The 22,404-nt window shown below is 43.8% G+C and overlaps 1 protein-coding gene across 1 annotated transcript in view; it reads right to left on the reverse strand.

Moving 5' to 3' along the window:
* Positions 1-22,404, reverse strand: part of LOC139411482 (cyclin-dependent kinase-like 5) — a 179,715-nt gene that overhangs the window by 41,627 nt on the left and 115,684 nt on the right. The window contains exon 13 of the mRNA XM_071157959.1: positions 2,288-2,393. Coding sequence (XP_071014060.1) covers positions 2,288-2,393 — 106 coding nt within the window. The remainder of the gene's footprint in view (positions 1-2,287; positions 2,394-22,404) is intronic.

Consider the following 22,404-nt stretch of genomic DNA (forward strand, 5'->3'; position numbering starts at 1 on the left):
GCGGGTGGGAGAGGGAGAGTAGGGGAGAGTAGGGGGAAAGAGCAAGCAGGGTGGGGCCGTACCGTGAGTGAGTGACACAGGGTGCAGGGAGGGGGAGACTGCAACCAACCAACAAACAGACTCGAACTATAGTAGACTAATAACATATAGATCAAATTGTCACATTTGCCGAATACCGTGAAATGCTTACCTACAAGCCCTTAACCAACAACGCAGTTCAAGAAATAGAGTTAAGAAAATATTTACTAAATAAACTAAAGTAAGAAATGAAATAAAAGGTAACAAGAAAATTACATAAAAATAACGAGGCTATATACAGTGGGGCAAAAAAGTATTTAGTCAGCCAACAATTGTGCATGTTCTCCCACTTAAAAAGATGAGAGAGGCCTGTAATTTTCATCATAGGTACACTTCAACTATGACAGACAATATGAGGAAAAAAAATCCAGAAAATCACATTGTAGGATTTTTTATGAATTTATTTGCAAATTATGGTGGAAAATAAGTATTTGGTCTCCTACAAACAAGTAAGATTTCTGGCTCTCACAGACCTGTAACTTCTTCTTTAAGAGGCTCCTCTGTCCTCCACTCGTTACCTGTATTAATGGCACCTGTTTGAACTTGTTATCAGTATAAAAGACACCTGTCCACAACCTCAAACAGTCACACTCCAAACTCCACTATGGCCAAGACCAAAGAGCTGTCAAAGGACACCAGAAACAAAATTGTAGACCTGCACCAGGCTGGGAAGACTGAATCTGCAATAGGTAAGCAGCTTGGTTTGAACAAATCAACTGTGGGAGCAATTATTAGGAAATGGAAGACATACAAGACCACTGATAATCTCCCTCGATCTGGGGCTCCACGCAAGATGATCACAAGAATGGTGAGCAAAAACCACACAGGGGGACCTAGTGAATGACCTGCAGAGAGCTGGGACCAAAGTAACAAAGCCTACTATCAGTAACACACTACACCGCCAGGGACTCAAATCCTGCAGTGCCGGACGTGTCCCCCTGCTTAAACCAGTACATGTCCAGGCCCGTCTGCTAGAGAGTATTTGGATGATCCAGAAGAAGATTGGGAGAATGTCATATGGTCAGATGAAACCAAAATATAACTTTTTGGTAAAAACTCAACTCGTCGTGTTTGAAGAACAAAGAATGCTGAGTTGCATCTAAAGAATACCATACCTACTGTGAAGCATGGGGGTGGAAACATCATGCTTTGGGGCTGTTTTTCTGCAAAGGGACAAGGACGACTGATCCGTGTAAAGGAAAGAATGAATGGGGCCATGTATCGTGAGATTTTGAGTGAAAACCTCCTTCCATCAGCAAGGGCATTGACGATGAAACGTGGCTGGGTCTTTCAGCATGACAATGATCCCAAACACACCGCCCGGGCAATGAAGGAGTGGCTTCGTAAGAAGCATTTCAAGGTCTTGGAGTGGCCTAGCCAGTCTCCAGATCTCAACCCCATAGAAAATATTTGGAGGGAGTTGAAAGTCCGTAACATTTTCTAATAAGGTATCTGTAGTTTTACTCAAGTATGACAATTTGGTACTTTTCCACCACTGTGAAAATGTCAGTGAAGACACATGCCAGTTGGTCCGCGCATGCTTTGAGTATATGTCCTGGTCATCCGTCTGGCCCTGTGGCTTTGTGAATGCTGACCTGTTTAAAGGTCGTCGCTCACATCAGCTACGGAGAGCGTGATCACACAGTCGTCTGGGACAGCTGGTGCTCTCATGTATACTTCAGTGTTGCTGGTCACAAAACGAACATAAACGGCACTTAGCTCATCTGGTAGGCTCGCGTCACTGGGCAGCTAGCGGCTGTGTTTCCCTTTGTAGTCCGCAAAAGTTTACAAGCCTTGCCACATTCGACGAGCATCAGAGCCGGTGAAGTAGGATTCAATCTTAGTCCTGTATTGACGCATTGCCTGTTTGATGGTTCGTCTGAGGGCATAGCGGGATTTCTTATAAACGTCCGGATTAGTGTCCCGCTACCTTGAAATCGGCAGCTCTAGCCTTTAACTCGGTGCGGATGTTGCCTGTAATCAATGGATTCGGGTTGGGATATGTACTTACGGTCACTGTGGGGACAACGTTGTTGATGCACTTACTAATGAAGCCAGCAACTGAGGTGGTGTACTCCTCAATAGCATTGGATGAATCCAGGAAAATATTGCAGTTTGTTCTAGCAAAACAGTCCTGTAGCCTAGCATCTGCGTCATCTGACCACTTCCGTATTTCGTTTTAAGTCACACGTACCTCTATAGAAGGTACCTCTATAGAAGCTGCCAACCCTCCTGGGCATGGACTCACTGTAGATGATGCGGTTTTCTTTAGAAGAGACTCCGTCCTCTGGGTGCTGTTCATGGAACATCCCCACCTGAACAGGGTTATGGATAGGACACAGAAAGGAGGCCAAAGTCAGACCGACAGACACAGAGTAGGCTTGACAGACTGACCGGAAAAATATGAAAACTTCTAATTAGTAACATGTTGATAAAACTATATCTGGTATCATGATGGTAACATTATCCTAGAAACGTGTTGATAGCATTCTCCCAGGCAGAGACGTGGTACAGTATCTACTATAATCTTTTATTTATTTAATTTTATTTAACTAGACAAGTCAGTTAAGAACACATTTTTATTTACAATGACGGCCTACCCGGGCCAAACCCTAACCAGTACGACGCTGGGCCATTTGTGCGCTGCCCTATTGGCCTCCCAATCACAGCCAGTTGTGATACAGCCTGGAATCGAACCAGGGTCTGCAGTGCCTTAGACCGTTGCACCACTCGGGAGCCCCCCAATCTAAGGTACAGTATCTACCATGATTTCATAAGTGGTACAGTATCTACCCTGATCTAATAAGAGGTACACTATCTATCATGTTCTAATTAGAGGTACAATATTGTTATGACTCTCCTGTAAAGATCTGAAGGAGCAGGTTACAGGGGGAGAGGGGTGAAGTTGGCCGTTTTATGACGGTCATAAATACCTTGTAGAAACTCTGCCTTTGGGCTCTGCAGGGTTGAGGGGAAAGAAACCTCTTTGTTACAAGGAGATTCCTCCCGCCAAAACAGTAACATCAAAAGGTTGAATAATGAAACAATATTTCTGTAATCCAAACAGTTGGAATGGTCCGTGGGTACCGAAAGACCAATTATGTCAGATCAGTTGTTGTTTTGTGATCTCATTAAGAATGGTATAACCACATAACTGTATCTCAATGTGTATATTTCCCAGTTATCAGATTGTAACGACGTGCGCTGAGAGTCGGGAAACAAGTTCAGGGAGTGTTAAGGGATTTTTTTATCAATAATGACTAATTATGTATACATTTCAATCAGGACTGACTAATCAGAATACTATTATGTTACTGTATAGATGTATGAATTTTCTTTTAACCCAAGTACTGAATATAATGTGTGTAAATATAATCAAGAAGTAGAACAATGACTGTCTGTTCCTTGGTAGAAATGAATGAACTTATAGCCAGACTGGCTAGAATGCTTATCTACACAGGCAGACCTTGGCTTGCGTCGTAAATTATCTTAGTAGGGAGAGACGATGTGGGAAGGCTTGAGATCTATATAGCCATTGTACTGCTGGTTGATGAGACGGGGTGTTACGAAAACTAATGACGTCATTTTCAGTTTATAATCTGTGGTAACTGTATCATGTTCAGTACTCTCGAGAATAAACGCAGCTGGTTGATATTTGAGACTGGTCTCTGTCCATTTTATACAAATAAGAGTCTTACAAATTCTTAGGAATTGACAGAGTGTTTCATTTTATTGGGTATTAAAACATAGAGGAATATAATTCCTGTAACAGGGAGTGAGTGCTTTAATAAATAAACGGAACATAATACAAAACAAGAAACTCGAACAGCACACAGACATGAAATAGAAACAGAAACAATGACACCTGGGGAAGGAACCAAAGAGTGACATGTATAGGGAAGGTAATCAGGGAAGTGATGGGAGTCCAGGTGAGTCTGACGACATGCAGGAGAGCATAGCGATGGTGACAGTTGTGCGCCATTATGAACAGCCTGGTGACCTAGAGGCCGTAGAGGGAGCAAATGTGACACAGATTTACATCTAAATGTTCTGGATCTTATATGATTAAATATGAAACTATTTGCGAGAAGATTAAATGTGATGTTAGCCTTCTAAATGGGAATTGTTTTTCATATAAAAGTTTTAACCAGTCAGTGACCACATCCACGTGAGCACAGACATTACGTTGGCATCATGGAATGCCCCCTTTGCCAGAGTATATAAAAGGACTCGCTTACAAAATTTACATTTGACCAGAGAACATGAGAAAGCAGTCCACACTCTGAAATGGTTGCCATTTCAATGGAGACCAGTTATGTGAAACGCCAGCTGAATATGTTACAAATGGTGAAGAAATTAAAATCTCTATAGACCTGTACATTGCCGGGTTGCTACGGGCATGTAAAATGGTTCTAGCTCTACAATAGACCAGCGTAACCGACAGCATGAGCTGAAAGGTATAAAATGGTTAGAAACTCTGAAACTCTCTCTCGAAGAAGAAGAAAAGAAGACTACACAGGAACATTCAGTCTGCAGTAAACTTGACCGAAGACTAGAAGACAAAGAACAATTTACTCTCACCACTATAGATACCCCTATTCTAATGGACAGAACCCGCTGAACATTGGGGGTTAGACCTCTGGAGGAACCGTTCTCACAGACACTCCGAACCCTACTACAACTACAAATGACATGGTGACTTCTTGTGGACAACCAGAGGCTTTCTGTCAAATTACTCCCCGTAGATGGATTGAGTGTTTTCAAGAGAGAGACAGCAAAGACATACACATGTAAATATGTACATTGCAATTCTTTCGAATGAGCGGAGTTCATGTGCAAGGTATCCACATTTCCATGAGCATAGTTATCAGCTGTCTGTACGACTTTGTCTCTCCCATTCCCTCTCTTTGGAATCTGCCATTTTGTGTAACAAAATCTAATAAGAGGTACATTATCTATCAAGATATAATTAGAGATGCAGCATCTACCATTATCTAATTAGAGGTACAGTATCTACCATGATCGATTTAGAGGTATCTACCATGATCTATTTAGAGGTATCGACCATGATCTAATTAGAAGTACAGTATCTACCATGATCAAATAAGAGGTATATTATCTTTCATGGTCTAATTTGAGGTACAGCATCTAGCATTATTGAATTAGAGATACCTACCATTATCTAGTTAGAGGTACGTTATGTAATGATCTAATTAGAGTATCTACCACAATCTAATTAGAGCTAACAACAATGATCTTATTAGAGGTACATTATCTACCATGATCTAATTAGAGGTATCTACAGTAACTACCATGATCTATTAGGAGGTACATTATCTATCAATAACTAATTAGAGTTACAGTATATACCTTGATCTAATTAGAGGTACAGTATTTGCCATGATCTACTAAGACGTACAGTATATACCATGATATAATTAGAGGTACAGCATCTACCATGATCTAATTAGAGGTACAGTATTTACCATGATCTAATTAGAGGTACAACATCTACCATTATCTAATTAGAGGTACAGTATCTACCATTATCTAATTAGAGGTATCTACCATGATCTAATTAGAGGTACGGGGTCTACCATTATCTAATTAGAGGTACCTACCATGATCTAATTAGAGGTATCTACCATGATCTAATTAGAGGTACAGTATCTGCCATTATCTAATTAGAGGCATCTGCCATGATCTAATTAGAGGTACAGTATCTACCATTATCTAATTAGAGGTACATTATCTACCATGATCTAATTAGAGGTACAGTATCTACCATGCGCTAATTAGGTGTACAGAATCTACCATGATCTAATTAAAGGTATAGTATCTACCACAATCAAATGAAAGGTATCAACCATGATCAAACTAGAGGTACAGATCTACCATGTTCTAATTAGAGGTAGAGTATCTAACATGACCTAGTTAGAGGTACAGTATCTACCATGATCTAGTTAGAGGTACAGTATCTACCATTATCTAATTAGAGGTATCTACCATTATCTAATTAGAGGTATCGAACATGATCTAATTTGACGTACAGTATCTACCATGATCTAATTTGATATACAGTATCTACCATTATCTAAATAGAGTTACAGCATCTGGCATGATCATATTAGAGATATCTACCATGATCTAATTAGAGGCACAGTATCTGCCATGATCTAATTAGAGGCGCAGTATCTACCAAGATCTAATTAGAGGTGTCGAAGATGATCTAATTAGAGGTACATTATCTACCATGATCGAAGAGGTGCATTATCTATCAAGATGTAATTAGAGGTACAGTATCTGCCATGATCAAATTAGAGGTACAGTATCTGCTGCCATGATTTAATTAGAGATTTCTACAATGATCTAATTAGAGGTACAGTATCTGCCATAATTTAATTAGAAATTTCTACAATGATCTAATTAGAGGTACAGTATCTGCCATGATCAAATTAGAGGTAACGTTTTTACCATTATCTAATTTAATGTACAGTATCTACCATGATCTAATTAGAGATATCTTCCATGATCTAATGAGAGATTCCTACCATGATCTAATTAGAGGTGCAGTATCTGCCATGATCTAATTAGAGGTACAATATCTGCCATGATTTAATTTGAGGTAAAGTATCTACCATGGTCTAATTAGAGGTACTGTATCTACCATCATCTAGTTAGAGGTACATTATGCCATGATATAATTAGAGGTACAGTATCTAACATGATCTAATTAGAGGTACATTACACCATGATCTAATTAGAGGTGCAGTATCTACCATGATATAAGAGGTACATAATCTACCATGATATAGAGTTACAGAATTTACAATGATCAAATTAAAGATACAGTATCTACCACAATCTAATGAAAGTTATATACCATGATCAAATTAGAGGTACAGTATCTACCATGATCTAATTAGAGGAATTTTATTTGATATCTTATTAGAGGTACATTATATATAGAAACGTATGTGGACACCCCTTCACCCCTGCTATTTCAGCCACACCTGTTGCTGACAGGTGTATAAAATCGAACACACAGCCATGCAATCTCAATAGACAAACATTGGCAGTAGAATGGCCTTACTGAAGAGCTCAGTGTCTTTCAAAGTGGCACGGCCATAGGATGAAACCTTTCTCAACAAGTCAGTTCATCAAATTTCTGCCCTGCTAGAGCTGCCCCGGTCAACTGTAAGTGATGTTATTGTGAAGTGGAAACGTTTAGCAGCAACAACGGCTCAGCCGTGGAGTGAATGGGACCGGCGAGCTCACAGAACATGACCGCTGAGTGCTGAAGAGCGTAGCGTGTAAATATAGTCTGTCCTCGGCTGCAACACTCACTGCCAACTGCCAAACTGTCAGCACAAGACCTGTTCGTCGGGACCTTAATGAAATGGTTTTACATGGCTGAGCAGTCGCATACAAGCCTAAGATCACCATGTGCAATGTCAAGTGTCGGCTGTAGTGGTGTAAAGCTCGTCCCCATTGGACTCTGGAGCCGTGGAAACGCGTTCTCTGGAATGATGAATCATGCTTCATCTGGCAGTCCGACGGGCTAATCTAGGTTTGGCGGATGCTAGGAGAATACTACCTGCCCCAACGTATAGTGCCAATGGTAAAGTTTGGTGGAGGAGGAACAATGGTCTGGGGCTGTTTTTCATGGTTCGGGCTAGGGCCCCTAGTTCCAGTGAAGGGTATTTTTAATGCTAAAGCGTACAATGACTTTCTAGACGATAACAATGCCCCCATGCAGAAAGCAAGGTCCATACAGAAAGGGTTTGTCAAGATCGGTTTGGAAGAACTTCACTGGCCTGCATAGAGCCCTGACCTCATCCCCCCAGGCCTAATCGCCCAATGTCAGAGCCCAACCTCACAACGCCTCTCCCCTATTTGACCTAGATAGTTTGTGTGTATGCATTGATATGTAGGCTACGTGTGCCTTTTTAAAGAATGTATGTAGTTCGGTCTTTGAGCTGTTCTTGTCTATTGAAGTTCTGTATTATGTAATTCTGTATTATGTTTCATGTTTTGTGTGAACCCCAGGAAGAGTAGCTGCTGCTTTTGCAACAGCTAATAGGGATACTAAAAATATAAAAAAATAAAAACTTGTGGCTGAATGGAAGCAAGTCCCTGCAGCAATGTTCCTACACCTAGTGGAAATCCTTCCCAGAAGAGTGGAGGCTGTTATAGCAGCAAAGGGGGGCACAACCCCATATTAATGCCCATGATTTTGGAACGAGATGTTCGATGAGCAGATGTCCACATACATTTGGTCATGTAGTGTATCTACCATGATCTCTCGCAGAGCAATGGACCTTAGAAAGACATCTAGCTGCAACACTGAATTTCTAGAAGACTATGGCCTAAATATTGAATTATTCAGAGCAAAGCAAAGCCAACAGAGAAAGTGAAGCAGCGACAGGCAGGCAGGCAGGCAGGCAGGCAGGCAGGCAGGCAGACAGACAGACAGACCTACCTCATTTGCACACACTGTATATAGACTTTTCTACTGTATTATTGATTGTATGTTTGTTTATTCCATGTGTTGTCCCGTGTTGTTGTATGTGTCGAACTGCTATGCTTTATCTTGGCCAGGTCGCAGTTGCAAATGAGAACTTGTTCTCAACTAGCCTACCTGTTAAATAAAGGTGAAATAAATAAATACAATGTACATATTACTTCAATTAGCCCGACTAACCGGTGCCCCCGCACATTGGCTACCCGGACTATCTGCATTGTGTCACGCCAACCCCTCTTTTACGCTGCTGCTGCTCTCTGTTTACCATATATGGATAGTCACTTTAACCATACATATTTGTATTTAAAAAATAAAAAATAGACCTTTATTTAACCAGGCAAGTCAGAACACATTCTTAATTTCAATGACGGCCTAGGAACGGTGGGTTAACTGCCTGTTCAGGGGCAGAATGACAGATTTGTACCTTGTCAGCTCGGGGGTTTGAACTTGCAACGTTTCGGTCACTAGTCCAATGCTCTAACCACTAGGCTACCCTTGCCTCAATTAGCCCAACTAACCGGTGCCTGTATATAGCCTCGTTACTGTATATAGCCTCGCTACTGTTATTTTCACTGTCTTTTAACTGTTGTTTTTATTTCTTTACTTATCTAGTCTTCACCTAATACCTTTTTTATTCTTAAAAAATGCACTGTTGGTTAGCCTGTAAAGCCTGTAAATAAGAATTTCACTGTAAGGTCTACACCGGTTTGATTCGGGCACGTGACACAAACTGTGAATTGATCCTCCAAGAGCTTCTTGCTGCCAAGGGAACGCCTGACAGCTTGAAAGACGTTTTAGACACTACAGTGAAAATGGTTAACTTTGCTAAAGCAAGGCCCCTGAACTCGTGTATTTTCTGCATTATGCAATATGGGCAGCGACCATGTAACACTTTTACAAAATACAGAAGTTGGAGCTCTTTTCTGTCTGCATTATCAAGGACAACACACAGGTCTTTCCATCATTGTATGATTTTTTTGTGTGCAAATGAACTCAAGCTTACGGACAATGTCAAATGTGATATAGCGAAGCACCTGAGTGAGCTGGGTGCGCAATTAAGCAGGTACTTTCCCGAAACGGACGACACAAACAACTGGATTCGTTATCCCTCTCATGCTCTTCCTCCAGTCCACTTACTGATATCTGAACAAGAGAGCCTCATCGAAATTGCAACAAGCGGTTCTGTGAAAATGTTATTTAATCAGAAGCCACTGCCAGATTTCTGGATAGGGCTGCGCTCAAGAGTTTCTTGCCTTGGCAAATCTCATTGTTAAGACAATGATGCCGTTTGCAACCACGTACCTATGTGAGAGTGGATTCTCGGCCCTCACTAGCATGAAAACTAAATACAGGCACAGACTGTGTGTGGAAAATGATTTAAGACAGACTAGACTCTCTTCAATACAACCCAACATTGCAGAATTATGTGCATCCTTCCAAGCACACCCTTCTCATTAACCTGTGGTGAGTTATTCACCATCTTTGATGAATAAATAAGGTTTTATATGCAAGATGTTGATTGTTGTTGATTATTATTATTTGTGCCCTGGTCCTATAAGACCTCATTGTCCCTTCCCGTGAGCCGGGTTGTGACAGAAACTCACACTCATTCTTATTTTTAATAAATGTATCGTATAGTGTGTGGAAGGCTTACAATGATGGCAAAAAAACAACATTTGAGAGTACGCTGAACATGGTGCTAGAGGGGGTCCACAGCTGGCGGTTGAATGTTTGAAGGGGTACGGGACTATAAAAAGTTTGTGAACCACTGCCCTAGAGCACACACAAAACTATACATACCTCTGTCTAAACATCAGCTGTCAATGAGCTGAGAGACATCTCAGACTCTCATATCTATTGGGTGAAATACCATAGTGTGCCATCACAGCAGCAAGATTTGTGACGTGTTGCCACAAGGGCAACCAGTGAAGAACAAACACCATTGTAAATTCAATATACAATATGTACGTTTATTTATTTTCCCTTTTGTACATTAACTAGGTAAAGCTCTGCCTTATCTCAGTTTACTGGTCACGATGGCAACACCCACCCGTAGCATGCGCTCCAGCAGGTGTATCTCACTGATCATCCCTAAAGCCAACACCTAATTTGGCCGCCTTTCCTTCCAGTTCTCTGCTGCCTGTGACTGGAACAAATTGCAAAAATCATTGAAGTTGGAGACTTTTATCTCCCTCACCAAACTTTAAACATCTGCTATCTGAGCAGCTAACCGATCGCTGCAGCTGTACATAGTCTATCGGTAAATAGCCCACCCAATTTACCTACCTCATCCCCATACTGTTTTTATTTATTTACTTTTCTGCTCTTTTGCACACCAGTATCACTCCAGTGTTAATCTGCTAAATTGTAATTATTCACCTACCTCCTCATGCCTTTTGCACACCAGTATCACTCCAGAGTTAATCTGCTAAATTGTAATTATTCACCTACCTCCTCGTGCCTTTTGCACACAATGTATATAGACTCTTCAAAAAATTGTTTTTTACTTTTTTTCCTACTATGTTATTGACTTGTTTATTGTGTTATTGACTTGTTTATTGTTTACTTCATGTGTAACTCTGTGTTGCTGTCTGTTCACACTGCTATGCTTTATCTTGGCCAGGTCGCAGTTGTAAATGAGAACTTGTTCTCAACTAGCCTACCTGGTTAAATAAAGGTGAAATAAAAAAAATTAAAAAAGATTTGCACATAATATTACATTTGCAATGTCTTTATTATTTTGGAACTTTTGTGAGTGTAATGTTTACCATTAATTGTTATTGTTAACTTAACTTTTGATAATTATCTATTTCACTTGCTTTGGCAATGTAAATATGTAAATATGTAAATATGTGCAATGTAAATGTAAATGTTTCCCATGCCAATAAAGCCCCTTAACAAAGAGAGAGAGAGGCCTTAAATTGAATTGAAATTGAGAGGGAGGGAGGGAGGGAGGGAGGGAGGGAGAGAGATAGAGGGAGAGAGAGAGAGATAGAGGGAGAGAGAGAGGGAGAGAGAGAGAGAGGGAGAGCGAGAGAGAAATGTTGATGGGAGTAGGATCTAACATTTCGGACCTCAGTGCTTTTCTGTCTCTGAGTGTGAAATAAGTTGGTGTTGTCCCTCGTTGAGTCCCTAATAGGTGGTCTGGTGTGGGGGGTCGCCTAACTGAGTGCCGGGCCCTCACTGCTCTGTAGCTGATGGAGAGACAGAGAGACAGACAGAGAGCAGGAAGCATGGATGAGTCTTTACACAGAGTTAGAGCAGCAGACACACTGGAGAATAGGTTATACATTATAGTTGTGACTATATTAGGTTTTCAGCCAGCAATGCATGTAAAAGTGAATATTTCCCCTAGTCATTTCCCAGTCAATCTCCATATTGCGCAACAAAATTAGGCACACCGATTGAGAACTAAATTCCCTAAATGGTCAGCAGATGGCGCCGTATCCACTCGCTAGTTTTCTTGCTGGAAGGATGCATTCTCCTGTAGGGATTCTCTAAGAAGACATTTAAGAAATTCTACTAAGTTGTCAACAATGACACTTAGAGATAGACTACATATCAGAAGTGCCTTCCATTTGAATATCTGAGAAAGGTGTTGTTGATATTTTCTCTGCTATCTTTTACAGCAAAGAATGAAGGTAAAGCTAACTAAATTAACTAAATGACATGGGGCTAACAGGCTAATATTTAATTTTTGTTGAAGGAGAAACAGAAAAAGTAGACAGAATTAGGATTACAGATCATACAGTCTTATTCAAAGTGAGAAATGCAGCATGTCCTCATTGGAGATCTATCTGTTCTATGTACAGAGCTGTAACGCAAAACTGAAACCTAGACATTCTCTCCTCTGCTAGCAACAGTACCTAAGCCATATTAAAAATTGAATTCAAGCAATATAGCCTAAATTATTGAAATTGTATCTGTTTTGTTAGTTGCTAGCTGGCTAGCCAGGCTCCCGGGTTCACGTCTTGTCCGAGCAGCCCACGTATGGCACAAGTATGCTAGCTGGCTAGCTAAGCTGTTGTACCTTGACATTTGTGACCCTCAACACACTTCTTTTGTTCAATTATCTCAGCCAGTCACAATTAAATTCAAGGCAGATGAACTATCTAACAGGCATGGGCTCTCCATCGTACGTAGCTAGCTAGTTAGCTAATCAAAACAATGCTCTTAAATTACATATAATAGCGTAATGCCGTGACAGTTTCATCAAATATTAGTAGAATGTTATAGCGATGTCTGTGCTTTCCATGATCGTCGGTATTAGCTACTCTTTGGCCATATCTCCAATATTATTTTGAGTCTCATCACAAAATCATACACAAGTGTCAAGGCAATGTTGTTCTGCACTAAGATGGCTGTTCACTGATGTTGCAGTATCTTAGCCTGATTTATCCTGACTTTCCGGAAATTGTGTAATCAGAGCCGGTTCCAGGCATAAGTGACATAAGCAGTCGCTTAGGGCCCCCGACCCAAAACATGTAAAAGAAAAAGAGGAACTCAGTGGGCTCAACTTACTATTGAAAGTAAGAATACTCGCCGCCTCGAATGGGAGCTCTACCCCTTTAAGCACTGGGATAAAATGGTTTTATTTTTCATTGTGATGTTATGTCTGTCACTGACAGTCACTCAATTAGCCATGTCAGCTAACAATTGTTGGATTGCTAGTTAGTCTAGCCAGCTGTCTAATCTTGTCGCAATCATGACCAAAAACCAACTGGGCACGCAGGGCATGTGTCCAGTTGCCCTGACCTCCCCGGACCCTGACCTCAAGGGGGCCCGGTGAATAATCTGTCGCTCTGAATAAGAGTGTCTGCTGAATGGGCTTTCGAGTGGCGCAGCGGTCTAAGGCACTGCATTTCAGTTGTCATGACTCTCTCTCCTTGGTCAGGATCAAAGGTGCCAGATAAGCTTGGCACATTTCTGAAGATAGCCAGACCCCTCTCTCCCACAGAAGAGGGAATGGGGGATGGCTATGACGGTGTTGACACCTTAACACTGGGTCGTAATTTAAGCAGGAGGAAACTTTCCCTTTCTGCCTTTGAGTATCCACCAAAGGAATGTTTTGTCTAGAGAGTGTGTGGCCGGCTTAAAAACTCTAACGTCAAAAGATTGGACATTGAAACATTATTTCTAACATAAAGAATGTGGGAAATGGTCAGTGGGGATTTAAATAATAATCCACATTCCAGTTGTCAGGTTTGCATCTAAATGTTGTATAAAATATATGATTAAGTATAACAATACTTTTGTGAGATAATGGCTTTTCATATAAACCTGTGCTCAATCAGTAACCACGCCCACGTGAGCACAGACATTGTGTCGGCGTGATGGAACGCCCCTTTAGCCAGAGTGCTTAAAAGGACTTGCTAACAAAATTTACATCAGACCAAAACATGTCGGGTTCCTGCTGGTGTGTAAAGTGGTCGGGTGCTGAATCCTAAATAATCAACCATTGAGACCAGATAGGGTGGAGCGGTGGCTACACGGCTGAAAATGGTGAGACCAAGCAGACGGACAGTGTAAGCCGGATGTCACAAATGGTTAAAACTACAAGACCAAAAAGACGTGAGAACGTGGTCCACATGATTAAATGGTTTAAACTCTTCAGACCAGCCGGCGTACAACGCGAGCTGACCATTACGAAATGGTTAGAAGCTCTGAAACTCCCAACACGAGTGAAGAAGGTAAAGACTAGAGACTGCAGCTGTACATGTAAAGTAGTCTAGAACTTTGACTAAAGCCACAAGGGTGACAGATCCCTCTTACCACCGTGTGGTACACCTGAAGTATCCATTCTAACGAACACTCCAAGACCAAAAGCTCTACTACAAAGTACATTGTGACTTCTTGTGGACAAGTCTTACATCCCTCGATAACTTCACCATAGGACCCATCGAGTTCAACAGAGAGATGGCAAAGACAAGTTAATATATACACTGCATTTCTTATCCAAATGAGCGGTCGTAAATGTGTAAAGTATTCATATTCCAGTGAGTGTAGCTTCCAAATGTTTGTACAATAAGTTGACTCCTTGTCTCTCCTTCTCCTTACCTACCCTTCCCTTTACATTGTGTAACCAAACAGTCGTGCTTTTGTTAGTCCACTAGGGACCTGTTTTCATTGTATTATGTTAGTAATCAATAACCTATACCGTGTGTGTGTTCTGTGTGATGATTTTGTTAGTTAGTAAATAAATAATTAAGCCAATTTGTGTATCTTCTATTTCATCAATTAGGTTAAGGTTCTTGCAGATATCCAAGGAGTATGTGACATTCAGAAAGACTGATATGAGGTAATAATAATGAATAAGTGACTTATTGAGATATATATCTATATATCTTAGAGTTTAAGTTGGGAGATAGTAACTCGTTAAACCATTTTTCCCGTGGTGCCCCAAATTCCTAATTAGTTCATTTTTACATGATTCATTTAATCTAATAACAATTAAACATAGTAGGTAATTATTCGATGAATAACAGTCATCAGATTAATGATAGTCATGTTACGACACAGTGAAAGAGGTGTCACTACAGTCCCTGGTTTGAATCCAGGCCGTATCACATCTGGCCGTGATTGGGAGTCCCATAGGGTGGCGCACAATGGCCCCAGCGTCGTCCGGGTGTGGCCGGGGTAGGCCGTCATTGTAAATAAGAATTTGTTCTTAACTGACTTGCCTAGTTAAAAAAAAAGATAAATAAAAATGTAAAAATTATGCAATGTCAAATGTAGGTGGGGGGCCCCCAACCAAAGGGCCCACAAACTTCTAGAGCCGACCGTGTAATTCATAAACAACTTCGCTATTGAAATGCATGCAGCAGGTGATGAGACCAGTTCCAGAAAGTATCACTATATCAAAACCTAAAAAACATATTGTAATACAGTCATCAGTACTATTCATATAAACCCACTGGACCTCCTTCGCACAGACACACAAGAATATGAAACAAAGATTAGTGACTTTATTTTAAATGATGAATGAATCACACATTGTTAAATGTGGTAGCTGCAATCTGTCTATTTACATCCCTCTCAGTCCAACCAACAGACTGCTACAGTAGAGGGAGAGAGGTTACAGAGAAAAGGGTGGGGGACTAGCTGGAGGTTCAGACTGCTATAGTAGAGGGAGAGGTTACAGAGAAAAGGGTGGGGGACTAGCTGGAGGTTCAGACTGCTATAGTAGAGGGAGAGAGGTTACAGAGAAAAGGATGGGGGACTAGGTGGAGGATCAGACTGCTATAGTAGAAGGAGAGAGGTTACAGAGAAAAGGGAGGGGGACTAGCTGGAGGTTCAGACTGCTATAGTAGAGGGAGAGAGGTTACAGAGAAAAGGATGGGGGACTAGCTGGAGGTTCAGACTGCTATAGTAGAGGGAGAGAGGTTACAGAGAAAAGGGTGATGGACTAGCTGGAGGTTCAGACTGCTTTAGTAGAGGGAGAGAGGTTACAGAGAAAAGGGTGGGGGACTAGCTGGAGGTTCAGACTGCTATAGTAGAGGGAGAGAGGTTACAGAGAAAAGGATGGGGGACTAGCTGGAGGTTCAGACTGCTATAGTATAGGGAGAGAGGTTACAGAGAAAAGGGTGATGGACTAGCTGGAGGTTCAGACTGCTATAGTAGAGGGAGAGAGGTTACAGAGAAAGGGGTGGGGGACTAGCTGGAGGTTCAGACTGCTACAGTAGAGGGAGAGAGGTTACAGAGAAAAGGGTAGGGGACTAGTTGGAGGTTCAGACTGCTATAGTAGAGTGAGAGGTTACAGAGAAAAGGGTAGGGGACTAGTTGGAGGTTCAGACTGCTATAGTAGAGTGAGAGGTTACAGAGAAAGGGGTGGGGGACTAGCTGGAGGTTCAGACTGCTACAGTAGAGGGAGAGATGTTACAGAGAAAAGGGTAGGGGACTAGCTGGAGGTTCAGACTGCTATAGTAGAGGGAGAGGTTACAGAGAAAAGGGTGAGGGACTAGCTGGAGGTTCAGACTGCTATAGTAGAGGGAGAGAGGTTACAGAGAAAGGGGTGGGGGACTAGCTGGAGGTTCAGACTGATATAGTAGAGGGAGAGAGGTTACAGAGAAAGGGGTGGGGGATTAGCTGGAGGTTCAGACTGCTATGGTAGAGGGAGAGGTTACAGAGAAAAGGGTGGAGGACTAGCTGGAGGTTCAGACTGCTACAGAAGAGGGAGAGAGATTACAGAGAAAAGGATGGGGGACTAGCTGGAGGTTCAGAATGCTATAGTAGAGGGAGAGAGGTTACAGAGAAAAGGGTGGGGGACTAGCTGGAGGTTCAGACTGCTATAGTAGAGGGAGAGGTTACAGAGAAAAGGGTGGGGGACTAGCTGGAGGTTCAGACTGCTATAGTAGAGGGAGAGTTTACAGAAAAAAGGGTGGGGGACTAGCTGGAGGTCAGACTGCTATAGTAGAGGGAGAGAGGTTACAGAGAAAAGGGTGGGGGACTAGCTGGAGGTTCAGACTGCTATAGTAGAGGGAGAGAGGTTACAGAGACAAGGATGGGGGACTAGCTGGAGGTTCAGACTGCTATAGTAGAGGGAGAGGTTACAGAGAAAAGGATGGGGGACTAGGTAGAGGTTCAGACTGCTATAGTAGAGGGAGAGAGGTTACAGAGAAAAGGGTGGTGGACTAGGTAGAGGTTCAGACTGCTATAGTAGAGGGAGAGAGGTTACAGAGAAAAGGGTGGTGGACTAGGTAGAGGTTCAGACTGCTACAGTAGAGGGAGAGAGGTCACAGAGAAAAGGGTGGAGGACTAGCTGGAGGTTCAGACTGCTATAGTAGAGGGAGAGAGGTTACAGAGAAAAGGATGGGGGACTAGCTGGAGGTTCAGACTGCTATAGTAGAGGGAGAGAGATTACAGAGAAAGGGTGGGGGACTAGCTGGAGGTTCAGACTGCTATAGTAGAGGGAGAGAGGTTACAGAGAAAAGGGTGGGGGACTAGCTGGAGGTTCAGACTGCTATAGTAGAGGGAGAGAGGTTACAGAGAAAAGGGTGGGGGACTAGCTGGAGGTTCAGACTGCTATAGTAGAGGGAGAGTTTACAGAGAAAAGGGTGGGGGACTAGCTGGAGGTTCAGACTGCTATAGTAGAGGGAGAGAGGTTACAGAGAAAAGGGTGGGGGACTAGCTGGAGGTTCAGACTGCTATAGTAGACGCAGAGAGGTTACAGAGAAAAGGGTGGGGGACTAGCTGGAGGTTCAGACTGCTATAGTAGAGGGAGAGTTTACAGAGAAAAGGGTGGGGGACTAGCTGGAGGTTCAGACTGCTATAGTAGAGGGAGAGGTTACAGAGAAAAGGGTGGGGGCCTAGCTGGAGGTTCAGGCTGCTATAGTAGAGGGAGAGAGGTTACAGAGAAAAGGATGGGGGACTAGCTGGAGGTTCAGACTGCTATAGTAGAGGGAGAGTTTACAGAGAAAAGGGTGGGGGACTAGCTGGAGGTTCAGACTGCTATAGTAGAGGGAGAGGTTACAGAGAAAAGGGTGGGGGCCTAGCTGGAGGTTCAGACTGCTATAGTAGAGGGAGAGAGGTTACAGAGAAAAGGATGGGGGACTAGCTGGAGGTTCAGACTGCTATAGTAGAGGGAGAGAGGTTACAGAGAAAAGGATGGGGGACTAGCTGGAGGTTCAGAATGCTATAGTAGAGGGAGAGGTTACAGAGAAAAGGGTGGGGGACTATCTGGAGGTTCAGCCTGCTATAGTAGAGGGAGAGGTTACAGAGAAAAGGGTGGGGGACTAGCTGGAGGTTCAGACTGCTATAGTAGAGGGAGAGAGGTTACAGAGAAAAGGATGGGGGACTAGCTGGAGGTTCAGACTGCTATAGTATAGGGAGAGAGGTTACAGAGAAAAGGGTGATGGACTAGCTGGAGGTTCAGACTGCTATAGTAGAGGGAGAGAGGTTACAGAGAAAGGGGTGGGGGACTAGCTGGAGGTTCAGACTGCTACAGTAGAGGGAGAGAGGTTACAGAGAAAAGGGTAGGGGACTAGTTGGAGGTTCAGACTGCTATAGTAGAGTGAGAGGTTACAGAGAAAAGGGTAGGGGACTAGTTGGAGGTTCAGACTGCTATAGTAGAGTGAGAGGTTACAGAGAAAGGGGTGGGGGACTAGCTGGAGGTTCAGACTGCTACAGTAGAGGGAGAGATGTTACAGAGAAAAGGGTAGGGGACTAGCTGGAGGTTCAGACTGCTATAGTAGAGGGAGAGGTTACAGAGAAAAGGGTGAGGGACTAGCTGGAGGTTCAGACTGCTATAGTAGAGGGAGAGAGGTTACAGAGAAAGGGGTGGGGGACTAGCTGGAGGTTCAGACTGATATAGTAGAGGGAGAGAGGTTACAGAGAAAGGGGTGGGGGATTAGCTGGAGGTTCAGACTGCTATGGTAGAGGGAGAGGTTACAGAGAAAAGGGTGGAGGACTAGCTGGAGGTTCAGACTGCTACAGAAGAGGGAGAGAGATTACAGAGAAAAGGATGGGGGACTAGCTGGAGGTTCAGACTGCTATAGTAGAGGGAGAGAGGTTACAGAGAAAAGGGTGGGGGACTAGCTCGAGGTTCAGACTGCTATAGTAGAGGGAGAGGTTACAGAGAAAAGGGTGGGGGACTAGCTGGAGGTTCAGACTGCTATAGTAGAGGGAGAGTTTACAGAAAAAAGGGTGGGGGACTAGCTGGAGGTTCAGACTGCTATAGTAGAGGGAGAGAGGTTACAGAGAAAAGGGTGGGGGACTAGCTGGAGGTTCAGACTGCTATAGTAGAGGGAGAGAGGTTACAGAGACAAGGATGGGGGACTAGCTGGAGGTTCAGACTGCTATAGTAGAGGGAGAGGTTACAGAGAAAAGGATGGGGGACTAGGTAGAGGTTCAGACTGCTATAGTAGAGGGAGAGAGGTTACAGAGAAAAGGGTGGTGGACTAGGTAGAGGTTCAGACTGCTATAGTAGAGGGAGAGGTTACAGAGAAAAGGGTGAGGGACTAGCTGGAGGTTCAGACTGCTATAGTAGAGGGAGAGAGGTTACAGAGAAAGGGGTGGGGGACTAGCTGGAGGTTCAGACTGATATAGTAGAGGGAGAGAGGTTACAGAGAAAGGGGTGGGGGATTAGCTGGAGGTTCAGACTGCTATGGTAGAGGGAGAGGTTACAGAGAAAAGGGTGGAGGACTAGCTGGAGGTTCAGACTGCTACAGAAGAGGGAGAGAGATTACAGAGAAAAGGATGGGGGACTAGCTGGAGGTTTAGAATGCTACAGTAGAGGGAGAGAGGTTACAGAGAAAAGGGTGGGGGACTAGCTGGAGGTTCAGACTGCTATAGTAGAGGGAGAGGTTACAGAGAAAAGGGTGGGGGACTAGCTGGAGGTTCAGACTGCTATAGTAGAGGGAGAGTTTACAGAAAAAAGGGTGGGGGACTAGCTGGAGGTTCAGACTGCTATAGTAGAGGGAGAGAGGTTACAGAGAAAAGGGTGGGGGACTAGCTGGAGGTTCAGACTGCTATAGTAGAGGGAGAGAGGTTACAGAGACAAGGATGGGGGACTAGCTGGAGGTTCAGACTGCTATAGTAGAGGGAGAGGTTACAGAGAAAAGGATGGGGGACTAGGTAGAGGTTCAGACTGCTATAGTAGAGGGAGAGAGGTTACAGAGAAAAGGGTGGTGGACTAGGTAGAGGTTCAGACTGCTAGAGTAGAGGGAGAGAGGTTACAGAGAAAAGGGTGGTGGACAAGGTAGAGGTTCAGACTGCTACAGTAGAGGGAGAGAGGTCACAGAGAAAAGGGTGGAGGACTAGCTGGAGGTTCAGACTGCTATAGTAGAGGGAGAGAGGTTACAGAGAAAAGGATGGGGGACTAGCTGGAGGTTCAGACGGCTATAGTAGAGGGAGAGAGATTACAGAGAAAGGGTGGGGGACTAGCTGGAGGTTCAGACTGCTATAGTAGAGGGAGAGAGGTTACAGAGAAAAGGGTGGGGGACTAGCTGGAGGTTCAGACTGCTATAGTAGAGGGAGAGAGGTTACAGAGAAAAGGGTGGGGGACTAGCTGGAGGTTCAGACTGCTATAGTAGAGGGAGAGTTTACAGAGAAAAGGGTGGGGGACTAGCTGGAGGTTCAGACTGCTATTGTAGAGGGAGAGAGGTTACAGAGAAAAGGGTGGGGGACTAGCTGGAGGTTCAGACTGCTATAGTAGACGCAGAGAGGTTACAGAGAAAAGGGTGGGGGACTAGCTGGAGGTTCAGACTGCTATAGTAGAGGGAGAGTTTACAGAGAAAAGGGTGGGGGACTAGCTGGAGGTTCAGACTGCTATAGTAGAGGGAGAGGTTACAGAGAAAAGGGTGGGGGCCTAGCTGGAGGTTCAGACTGCTATAGTAGAGGGAGAGGTTACAGAGAAAAGGGTGGGGGCCTAGCTGGAGGTTCAGACTGCTATAGTAGAGGGAGAGAGGTTACAGAGAAAAGGATGGGGGACTAGCTGGAGGTTCAGACTGCTATAGTAGAGGGAGAGAGGTTACAGAGAAAAGGGTGGGGGACTAGCTGGAGGTTCAGACTGCTATAGTAGAGGGAGAGAGGTTACAGAGACAAGGATGGGGGACTAGCTGGAGGTTCAGACTGCTATAGTAGAGGGAGAGGTTACAGAGAAAAGGATGGGGGACTAGGTAGAGGTTCAGACTGCTATAGTAGAGGGAGAGAGGTTACAGAGAAAAGGGTGGTGGACTAGGTAGAGGTTCAGACTGCTAGAGTAGAGGGAGAGAGGTTACAGAGAAAAGGGTGGTGGACAAGGTAGAGGTTCAGACTGCTACAGTAGAGGGAGAGAGGTCACAGAGAAAAGGGTGGAGGACTAGCTGGAGGTTCAGACTGCTATAGTAGAGGGAGAGAGGTTACAGAGAAAAGGATGGGGGACTAGCTGGAGGTTCAGACTGCTATAGTAGAGGGAGAGAGATTACAGAGAAAGGGTGGGGGACTAGCTGGAGGTTCAGACTGCTATAGTAGAGGGAGAGAGGTTACAGAGAAAAGGGTGGGGGACTAGCTGGAGGTTCAGACTGCTATAGTAGAGGGAGAGAGGTTACAGAGAAAAGGGTGGGGGACTAGCTGGAGGTTCAGACTGCTATAGTAGAGGGAGAGTTTACAGAGAAAAGGGTGGGGGACTAGCTGGAGGTTCAGACTGCTATTGTAGAGGGAGAGAGGTTACAGAGAAAAGGGTGGGGGACTAGCTGGAGGTTCAGACTGCTATAGTAGACGCAGAGAGGTTACAGAGAAAAGGGTGGGGGACTAGCTGGAGGTTCAGACTGCTATAGTAGAGGGAGAGTTTACAGAGAAAAGGGTGGGGGACTAGCTGGAGGTTCAGACTGCTATAGTAGAGGGAGAGGTTACAGAGAAAAGGGTGGGGGCCTAGCTGGAGGTTCAGACTGCTATAGTAGAGGGAGAGGTTACAGAGAAAAGGGTGGGGGCCTAGCTGGAGGTTCAGACTGCTATAGTAGAGGGAGAGAGGTTACAGAGAAAAGGATGGGGGACTAGCTGGAGGTTCAGACTGCTATAGTAGAGGGAGAGAGGTTACAGAGAAAAGGGTGGGGGACTAGCTGGAGGTTCAGACTGCTATAGTAGTGGGAGAGAGGTTACAGAGAAAAGGGTGGGGGACTAGCTGGAGGTTCAGACTGCTATAGTAGAGGGAGAGGTTACAGAGAAAAGGGTGGGGGCCTAGCTGGAGGTTCAGACTGCTATAGTAGAGGGAGAGAGGTTACAGAGAAAAGGATGGGGGACTAGCTGGAGGTTCAGACTGCTATAGTAGAGGGAGAGAGGTTACAGAGAAAAGGATGGGGGACTAGCTGGAGGTTCAGAATGCTATA

The sequence above is a fragment of the Oncorhynchus clarkii genome, chromosome 1, assembly GCF_045791955.1.
Source record: "Oncorhynchus clarkii lewisi isolate Uvic-CL-2024 chromosome 1, UVic_Ocla_1.0, whole genome shotgun sequence".
Taxonomy (NCBI): domain Eukaryota; kingdom Metazoa; phylum Chordata; class Actinopteri; order Salmoniformes; family Salmonidae; genus Oncorhynchus; species Oncorhynchus clarkii.